The following is a 10,599-nucleotide window of genomic DNA, read 5'->3' on the forward strand; positions in this document are numbered from 1 at the left end:
ACTCACTTGTCCCATCTGGAGGGATGGTGTCCTGGGGCAGGACAAAATGCAGTTGCTGAGAAGGTCTTGCCAGTATTCCAGATGAGTCTGTGATGTGCTTAGGAGATGGCGGGGACTGCTGTGAACCTGTAGCAATGAACGGTTCCAAGTCCGTTTCCTCCTGCTACACTCACAGGCCCAGGGCTGAAGCAGGGTTCTGTGCCCAACCACTGTGACAACAGTGGAGAGAGAATACATTCTAGTTCTTTCATCTTGGGACGTCCCAGGTACAGGGAGCAGGGGGCCCTTTGGAGCATGTGTCCTGGCATGTAAGCCACAGAATAACCCCCTGGATTCTACAGAAAGAGGAATAATGAGGGCTTTAGGGAGGCATGGGCAAAAGGTTAGGGGTGCTAGGATAAAGTTTGGACAATGGAACTGGCCAGGGGTAAGAGTCTGAAGAGGATCTGTTGAGGCTGGAGTGAGGAAGGCCAAGGGTCAGTGTAACACACTGGCCTGGTGGTGTCCTGGTGACTCATGGAAGCTGGAGGGTCTCAGGCTAGTGGCCTGGCAGAGCTGAGCAGTTAGGACCTTCCCAAATGGTCAGAGGCCATGCTGAGTGTCTCTTCCTGGTCTTTTCCGACACCGCTGGTGTCTGTCCCATCCCTCTACCTCTTCATTCTGCAAGCTTCTTTAACCTCCAAGACTCTCAGGGATGTGCCATGGAGAGCAGTGCCATGGGTTCCCTCCACCACCGCCTTGGGAAGACCAGATTCCCCAGAGAGGTTCCAGAGCCGGGGACACATACAGCCAGACCCACAAGCACATCAGGCACATGCTCCTTATCTTCCGGGGGTCATTTTCTCCTCAAAGCAGTGATTCCTTTTTCTGGCATTTGTAACATCATTGAGTTGGCCTGATATATTGCCACTACATTAGCATTACTGAGCAGGGGTGACAATCAAGATGACACAACCATTCCTTTACCCAGCTAGGCAAATGTCAGAGTCTGGGCCACAAAGACAAGGTGTCAGCCTCTTAAGACACAGTCATCAAAACTCACTCATTCCCTCCTCCTAACATGCTCGGAATCACCCCGAGAAGGTTTCAGAAAGCCTGGAAAAAACATGTCTCCAGCCACCTGCTCCTGCGGGAGGGGAGAAACAAGGTGACAGAGGCAGCAGCACAAGAACACCAGCCAGCTTCAGGGGGCACATGGCAGGGGCTCCCCGCACACCACAGGACTCTTTTCTACCAACTGTGGGCCAGAAGTTTGTGCCATGGGTCTCATTTTCCAAGAGACACTTACTTGGAACTGCCCAGGACTGCAGAGGGAGACACACACACTGGGAATACAATAGGTCAAAAATGGCACTGGGTGGGGTTTCTTTCATTTTGAGGGCCCTGCCTAGGGTCAACTGGCATGGTATCCATAAGGGACAGACACAAAGGAACCCAACTGGGAAAAGAGCCCAGAAACAGGAAACCACGAAGGACTGACAGGCAAGGCAGAGGACCAGAGTACAGGGTGGTCAAGGGCCCAATCCTGGAGTCTGGCTGTTCTGTTGGCTTTAACACTTTCCAGCTAGCCATGTGGTCGTGGACCAGTCACCCATCTCTCTGAGCAGGTTTCCCCATTTAGACCATGAGGACAACGCAGCATCCATCCCCCAGCCTTGTTTGCAGGGCTCAGTAATATAATGCACAACGAGTCTAGCAGCCTAATCCTAACCACAGAATAAGCCCGCGTATCTTCGAAGTAAACACTCAGTGGCATTTTATGTGATTCTTAGAGGAATAAAGGTAAGCAATCCTTGATCTGTAGGCTCTCTCTCTTGGAGCATGGTTACCAAATCAGGCCTTTTTTTTTTTTTAAAGATTATATTTATTTATTTGACAGAGATCACAAGTAGGCAGAGAGGCAAGTCGGGGGAGATGGGGGGGGGAAGCAGACTCTCTGCTGAGCAGAAAGCCCGATGTGGGGCTCGATCTCAGGACCCTGAGATCATGACCTGAGCTGAAAGCAGAGCCTTAACCCACTGAGGCACCCAGATGCCCCCAAATCAGGCCTTTTTGCATGATGCCCACATCAGCCTCTCTGGATAGGACCCTGAAGACATTGTTTTCAACTTTATTGACTTCCAGGAAATTGAGGGTTTTTGTAAAGGTCTCACAGCCAGTGAGCATCAAGGGGAGGCTGGAGCACAAGCCCTCTTAACCTTCAGTTCAGGCCCTGCCCTGCTTTCATCATAATCTCTGTCCTTGACCTGCTCAGTGGCCTCCATGAGCCAGTTTCCTGAGCCTATTACAGGAGACTGACTTCTCCCCTACATGCTGGCCCAGAAGTTCTGGTGGCCCAGACTGAGTCCTGGCACCTGGTTTTTCTGATACAACCTCAGATCAGAACTGAATTGATCAATGTCCTGATAGTCTGGGAGTCTTACACAGCTCGGTGACCCTGAACAGCACTCAGGTGCTCCTTGCATAGAGGTAGGACCGCAGGAGAAGCAGGGGGCACGGGTACCTTATAGTCAATGCTTTCTCCTTCACCCCGCCCAAGAGAGGCTGCTGTGAGTGGAACCTTGAGCAGGTACGGGTGCTTAACATCATCTCTAAGAGATCTTGGCTGCCAAGAGTAGGAAGTAGAGCCATGGCTCAGCCGGTGAGGACATTCTTAGAGAACCCCAAATGCTACCTGCCTCATCAAGTGAACTTTCTTCTTTTAATAGCTCTTGCCTTGGCCTTTTGTTATTGCTACCTGAATCCCAGAAACCAGATGCTAGGAAGCATCTCAGCTGGGACAAGCAAGGTTATTAGCCAAATCTATGGCCTGGAAAGTGTAAAATTATCAAGGATGGTGTATCCCTAACCAGATGTTCTAACACCCTCTAGGAAAGATGTCCTCATCATGACCCCCTGGCTGGCTCCTGTAAGGGCCTACTTAGCCAGAGGGAGCCATTTTGTTGTTTATGCAGTAAATTTTGATTGGCCCTGCCCCTCCCAGAGGAACTTACTTAAAAGCAAGTCCGGGAAACCACTCCTAGGTAGCAAAGCCCAGATACAACGGCGGGTCAGGCCCCGTGGAGACATCCAATCAGTGGGGCGCCCATACTGTCTCCCTAGCTACCAAGGGGAGTGGGCTCCGCCTTTTGGTCGCCAATTCTGACCAAGGTGATAGGCTAGTTCAAATATCTACTAGGGTAAATTGAAATTCAATTGGCTACACATGTGTGACCTAGCATGACTGTGCAGTTTTCTTTGCGTGTTGCAATCTCATTGGCCACCTGTGTGTGGCCAGGCTCAACCACATGCCCTTTGCTCTATAAAAGTTAGTCGGCAAGGCAGGGAGAGGTCGCCTCTTTGTAGGAGACGGCCCTGACCGGTCAGTTTGATTCTCGATGCTTGGCATGAAATAAAGCTTTGCTTGACCTTCCCTTTGTATCAGTCTCACTCCTTTGGTCACAGACCCATTATTGGGGGACCTAACAGCTCCCATCATCTGGGAGGGGACTTTGAACACGGACATCGTGAATGAGCAGTTCCAGCTCCGGACCACGACCATCAGATCGACTGTATTTTCTGGGAGGTCCTACACGATCTTCCTGAAGCAGTTCTTGCAGTCTGCCAAGACGTACTTCATGGTGGGACACAGGGTGAACTACTGTATCTTCACTGACAAGCCAGAGTTATGTTCCTCATCTCAGCCGACAGAAAGGGAAGCAGATCATCATCCTCGAGACCCCGAGCTATGCCCGTTGGCAGGACGTCTCCACGCACCGCACGGAGACCATCAGCAATTTCTCCCAGTGGTGCTTCCGCTGGGAGGTGGCCTACCTCGTGTGCGCGGATGTGGACGTGAGCTTCAGCGACCACGTGGTCGTGGAGATCCTTGCCTTCCTGTTCGAGACTCTCCATCCCCCCTACCTTGGGCTCAATCAGACTGACTTCCCCTATGAACGCCGGCCTCAGTCACATGCCCATATTCCTGAAGATGAGGGGACTTTTATTCCATAGGGGTCTTATTTGGGGGGTCAGTGTCAGAAGTTTACAGACTTACCAGGACCTGCCATGAAGCCATGATGGTGGACCAAGCCAACAACATCAAGGCCGTGTGGCATCATGAGAGCTGTCTGAACAAATACCTCCTTTCCCACAAGCCCTCCAAGGTCCTCTCCCCTGAGTACCTGTGGCAGAATCTGCAATGGTTATTTGAAAGCCCAACAATTGATCTTCTCCAAATTCATAAAGCAGAAAAGACTTAAAGCCTTGAAGACAAATTACAGTCTGAGAGCGTGGTGAGCAAAACTTCCAGAAGGGCTCAGAGACAAGCGAGGCTCAGCTCCCGGAGTCTTCCTCCTGGCATGCTATTCCTCACTAAAACCAGTTTTAGCATGAAGGGTAGACTCTGCTGCCCTTTTCCTGCCTGCCTGAGGTCTAGAAGCACCCCTCTGAACTTAGGCCTAACGCCATCCCCTCCCCTGTCCTCCTGAGACCACCAAACACACACACATTTAAGCTGGGCTGATTCTTGGATTCAGGTACAAAGTCCCAGAGTGGCCGCCACCCTTAGCTTCTCACTGTGTGCTCCCACCGCCCTTTCAGATTGAGGAGGGGGTGGTCCCAGCCTGTCCTGACAAAGGATCAGAGATGAAACTTTTCCAGCTCTGCCAGGTGACAGGGGATGAGGGGTGCAGACCCAGGAGCCTGCAAGCATGCCAAGTGAGGGGCAGGACAGGGGTGACCCAGGCCCGATGGGGAACACTGGAGGGCACCCGAGGGGGGCGTTCTGGCTGCAGAAGCTGCGGGGAGGAGCCGCCTCTGTGCGAGGAATCCCTGGACTCAGTAGAAAGGTCAGCGAGGTGTCCTAGCACCAGAGCCCTCGGTGGCCCACGCACCCTTCCCCAAGGTTCTGAAGGGCCACCGGCCACGGGGAAAGAGAACCGGCGCGCAAAGGGCTGTCTGGAGGGAAAGGCAGCGAGGGCAACGGGCGAGGGCAATGGGCGAGGACAACGGCCCCGGTCCGCGGGACTCGCTCGCCTCCAGCCTCGCGCACCGGGCTGCAGTTGGTGGCACCCGGTGACGCGCGCGCTCCGTGGGGACCGTCCGGGACAGCGGGGATGGTTCCCGGGAAGCGGGCCGGCCTCCTGGGCGTCTGGCTCCGGACAGCCGCCTGGCATCGGGGCCCTGGGTCTTCCGTTCTCGCCCTCGGGTCCCCGAGGGCAGTACCGGTCGCCCGGAGTACCGGGGCCGCCACCGTCTGAGCGAGAAGCTGTCTCAGCGGCAGTGCCGGATACAGCCTGATGCCGGGGAAGGTGGGGGGCGCGGGCCCGGGGACTGGGGGACCCAGGGCTCCAGGGAGGCGGCGGCAGGGGCAGTGCCTGGGGTGCGGGGCGGGGGCTGGGGGCGGGGCGGTGTAGCGGGACACAGTAGCGGGCGCGAGGGCCGCCAGCCGCGTCCTTCCAACCGCCCCGAAAGACAGCCGTTATGCCAGGTCCCCGCCGCCGCCCGCGGGGAGCGCAGGGCCTGGGGCCCCGACGTCTGAGAGCCTCTCTGGGGCCGCCTCCTTGGCGGCCGCCCTGGGAAGGCCCGACCCCGCAGTAGGAGCACCGCCCCTGGGCTGGCTGGTTTCCCAGGCAGCACCCCGAGGCTGTGCCCCACATCACCCTTTCCTGGCGGCCAGAGCCTCTTCTCTTAGCTTTACAGATTTGGCCAAACCATAAGGGAGGCCTAGAACCTTCCTCAGCTCACACAGGCAGTAGTGGCCCTGCCAGGGCTTGACCTAAGCTGTCTGATTCTACAGATCAGCCTGGACCCACCAGAACCTGGTGATCCCCATCACTTACATCCAGGTAGTTCTTTTTTTTTTTTTTTTCCCCTAGTTCTTAAGGTACTTGGCTAAGGGGCACAACTCCTAAGTGGGCCTTGACCACACGGGGCCTCAGGCTATGCAAGGATGTGGGCAGGGACCACAGCTGTCAGCACATCTCCATGGCAGAGCTCTCTTGTGATTTCTTCTTGCAGCAAACCACACGGCTGGCTGGGAGCTGTCTTCCCCCAGGGCCGGGATGGGGAGGCCCACCAGGTGGGCACAGGATCCCCTGCCCTGAAAACACTTGTGCCCCAAGGGCACCAACATTTCGCAGAATAACCCCATAGATCAGGTTTCAGAGTCCTAGTCAAAATGGACAATTGACCACTATTAACTTCTCTAGGCCACAAACATGGTATGCATCTCCATATATGAGGTCTTTCTAAATTTCTCTTGGCAATTTTTTGCACTGGTGGCCAACACCGAGGCCTCTGGATCAGATTCAACCCATAGCCTGTTTTTGTAAGACGAGAGCGCGAAGAACCATGCCTTGAATTTCTCATTCTTTTCCCTCTGCAGAGAGTAACAGCGGTCAGCATAGCACCGTCGGGCATTTCTTGTCTCTGGAAGACTTGGCAGCGGACTACACAGCTGTCTGTGAATGATCTCCCAGGTCCAAGGTCAGGAGACACACACCAGGTGGGTGCAGGATCTAGCCTGGCTTAAGAGCTTTACCCAAAGGCAACCCACATCCCTTATAATAATTCCACGGCCCATCGTTCAGGGTCCTGACTGAAATGGACAACGTAGCAGTGTGACCTTTTCCCGTGCACAAGTAGGATATATGGATCTGTACATGTATTATACGTATGCATTACACACGTGTTGGTGTTTGGTAGCGCACAGACAAAGCAGTTGCCTTTTGTATATCGACCTTGACACAAGAAACTGGCTCACCTCATTTCTTCCTTCTTGGAGCTTCTTTGTAAACGTGTAGATTGGGTTATCTACATGCACAGTCACGTTCTCTATAAGAAAGGCACTTTTGCTTCTTTTTAAACGTGTCTGTCTTTGAGTAGTTCCCTTTACCTTTGACATTAGCTCCAAGATCCAGGAAAATACTGAGTGGAGACAAACGGAGACAAAGGACATCTTTCCCAGTTTCTGATCAGAGGGTAAAAACATTCATTGTGCCGTTAATTGGAGTTTTTTGGTAGATGGGCTTTATCACGCAAGTGAAACTCTCCCATTCCTACCTTGCTGAGCCTTTTCCTCTGAAAGGGGAGTCAGTTTTGTCGATTGCTTTCCCCACAGCCATTGAGAGGATCCTATGACTTTCCCCCTTAGTCTCTTAATATGATGATCGTACATTAATGTATTATTAATCACTCAAACCAACCGTACATTCTTGAGAAAAAGCCCACTTAATCATGCTAGATCATCCTTGTATATTTGGGAGGATTTGACTTCTGAGAAGGTTATCCAAGATTTGTAGGGCCATCAGAGGCCTTCTCCTGTCCTTTTGTTTCTGGTGAGTTTTGGGCTGAGGGGAACTAACACTGGGTTCCCAGAGTGGGTTAGCAAGAGTTGCCTCCTTGTCTATTTTCTGAAAGAATTTGCGTAGCACTGTTAAATAATGTCATTAGAGGTTTTCTAGAGTTCATCAGGGAAAAACACAAAACACTTGGAGGCAGAAATGTCATCCTTGCAAGGGGCTTGTGGTCCTTTGTTACCATTTTCCTGTCTTCCAGTTGGGTTGTCCTAACCCCTCTGATGTTCCTAAAATTTGAATTCTCTTTTTATTTCTCCTTCAGTCACAGTAGGGGTTTGTGAGTTTTATCAATCTTCTAAAAATTCCTCTCTCAGCTTAGTTTTCAGTGCTGTGTGATTTCAGTTTCTTATTTTGGATCTTATTTAAACCAATGGCTCTTGTCTAAGGATGGAAACTTGAACCACTATTTTTCATTCTTTCTTACTTTTTCATATAAACACATGAAACTACAGAGTTTCCTGACACCCTTCGCCTTAGCTGTATCTCACCAATTTTTACTTTCTCGTTTTAATGATCATTTACTTTATTTTCCCATTTTTTTCTTATTCCCCTTTGACTCATTGGTTCTGAAAGAGTATGTTTTGCTTTATTTCTGGGTATTTGAGGGAGTTCTACTCATCTTATTATTGATTCTACTTTCATCCTATTGTGGTCAGAGAGAATATTCTTCGTGGTGGGCACTGGGTTGTGACTGCTCTTCCTTCCCTGCCTTTTCACGTGGTATTTCCCTGACTTGAAAAGAGCCCTTCTCTCTCAGGCCACTTGGTTCTTCTTCAATGTAATTAAAGTTCCATCCCTCCTACCCTTGGTTTTACGTCCTTCCTACCAGCTTCGAAATCCCCAGCCAAGCTTGAGTGACGTTCTAACTCTTGCAGTTTGACATATCAGAGGGTTCGACGGGAGGAAGGCTTGCTTTGAAAATAGAACCTACCCAGCTGTTGACTGCATTAATGCACAATCACCATATTAAGAGACTAAGGGGGAAAGCCATAGGATCCTCTCTTGGTTGCGGGAAAAACAATTGACAAAATTGACTCCCTTACAGAGGAAAATGCTCAGTCAGATGCTTTAAAGCAGCACGAGAACCATATCTATATATTGATCCTTGACTGAAATTTTTCAAAAGTTACAAAACAGACTCGAGTTTTTCCTTTTCCCCAACAAGCCAGTCCTCCCTGGGTGGCGTGTGAATGTGTGTGTGGATGCTTGGCCTAGTCCAAAGGAACGAGGACACTGAGCTACTTTCCACAGACTACAGTGGTACAGCGTGGTTGGCTTACACAGCAAGGCTGGTGTGGCCTCCACGGAAGCCGGGCAGCTGGGGAGAAACGCAGAAGGAGGAGGCGAGGGAGAGCCATGCCCTGTGTCCGCCCCCGCACCTCGCTTCCCCCGGGCTGCTGCCCCTGACACAGCAGACTGCAGAGGTCAGCTCCTGCTGCCCTTAGCGGCACTGCCTCCGCAGCCTACTTCCTGGGCCACGGAAGTTTTGCACAGTGAAGTCTGGCTCAACACGTTGCCACTTGTACAGGTCAGTTCTGCTTCCCTCATCGAGTTGAAGAAGCCAAACACATGAGCAGAGGCCCGAGTAACAAGAACAACGTATGTCCGTGTGTGTTCTGTCTGGGAACGGAAGGTCAGGGCCCAGTGAAGCCAACAGGGAGGAGGCCCGGGGCAGCTGTAGGCAGCAGTGGGTGTCCTGCCAGTTCTAAGACTAGAGGAAAACCGGCCTAGAGCTCGAGTCTTCCAGGCCAAGAGTGGAAAGCAGAGTGTTGCACGGTTGGTATTTACGGATCTCTCCCTTCTCTCCACAGTGCACCGAAAGGTGCAAGCCAGTGTGACCTCCGACCAGTGCCATCGGACCCACAGGCACGGAAACGTGCACAAACACCCCGAGCTGTTGGGCCTCCGGCTTGCTCTAGGAAAACAGAAAACAGCTTAGGTTTGTTTGACGGAACTAGACGCACCTGAGCCTGTGTCCATGCGAGCAAACACATGAGTGAGGGCCCGTGAGTGCCGCCATGTGCAGAGGAGGCTTTTGCTTCCTAGTGGCCGAGATCCTGGTTCTTGTAGGAGAAGATGACCATCGTGTTGGTGGTCCCACCCTCGTGTCCACAAGGAGTCCCTGCACAAATGACAAGGCTGCCGCAAGGCAAGGCTGCTCCTTGCTGGACCCGCTGAAGAGGCACCTGTGATCTGGTCGACGGGAGGGGAACGAGGCCCCGAAGCTCAGGTATTTTCTCAGTCGTGTGGGCTCCTACAAAGTCAAGGGGGACATCCCAGCCCGGAAGGCCCCAGTGGACTGAATGAAGGCCAGGCCCCAGGTGTCTTCCTAAAAGTGACGTTGTCCCATCTGACTGCAGCCACGTGCTCTGGCCATGAGCCTCCCCAGCCGCTGCGAATGCTGGTGGAGCGGGAAGTGTGCCCAACCACAGCTCACGTGCTGTCGCCTCCCACGGCACTCCCTGTCCCCTGCCCGCACGGACCCCAGGTGCCCAGAATGTGTTCACGGACAGTCTCTTCTCCAGCCACACCCGTGGTGCCAGCCCCTCTGACGGCAACAGAGGTGCCCTGGCCCGGTGGCCCAGAGGCGTCTGGCAGAAGCATGAAGGACGGTGTCCTCAGGCCCAGTTTTTCCCCTTTTGTGGTAGCTTTTCTACCTGGAACAGTTTGGCTCTGGCCAGACAGGTCCCCAGCAGACGTAGAAAGGGAACGCAGCTTCTCCACCCCAGTTCTCGTCCTGGCCCCTCTCACTGGAACTCTCCCTGTGCCCTGGAGGAGTGGAGGGCGGGGGCCGGCCTGCAGGTGGGCAGAGACGGAGCTCCGAGCACAGGTGTGGTGTGGCCGCTCTCACTGCGGCTGAGGGGAGTCGGCCGATGGCTTCCAGGTGACGGGAACTCGAGGACCAGCGCAAATGTCTTCTGTCGTGTCTGTTGTCAGCGATGGTTGCTTTGCTGGAGGGACCAGTGTGCTTGGCCTGGGGATTCCCGCTGGTGTGACTTTGGGCAGGAAGGACTGTGTCTCCCAGGGGAGGTTCTCTGTCTCCAGGTGGAACGGAGGCTCTGCAGGCTGGCCGGACTCTGGGGTTCAGGTCTCAGCCTCCCCTGGCATGAGCTTAGGTCTGGAGTGTCCCCCTCGGCCCTGCACGAAGGCAGAGTGCTTCAGTCCTGGAGCTGGGGCCTGGGGGGACACCCTGGCCCTAGAACAGTCTTTACCCAAAGGACCCCCAGATGCCTTGAAAGCAAATGGTCTGGAGTCACGT

The 10,599-nt window shown here is 53.2% G+C and overlaps 1 protein-coding gene across 1 annotated transcript; it reads left to right on the forward strand.

Annotated features, from left to right (window-relative positions):
* Nucleotides 1–411: 411 nt before the first annotated feature.
* LOC308358351 (histo-blood group ABO system transferase-like) lies at nucleotides 412–5,521 on the forward strand (the record flags this gene model as incomplete). Its single annotated transcript, XM_080828531.1, is given in 6 exon segments — nucleotides 412–427; nucleotides 2,853–2,908; nucleotides 3,474–3,662; nucleotides 3,664–3,970; nucleotides 3,973–4,183; nucleotides 5,146–5,521. Coding segments are annotated over 6 exon segments (1,155 nt in total).
* Nucleotides 5,522–10,599: the final 5,078 nt, after the last annotated feature.

This window comes from Martes martes, assembly GCF_963455335.1.
Source record: "Martes martes genome assembly, chromosome: 17".
Classification (NCBI taxonomy): domain Eukaryota; kingdom Metazoa; phylum Chordata; class Mammalia; order Carnivora; family Mustelidae; genus Martes; species Martes martes.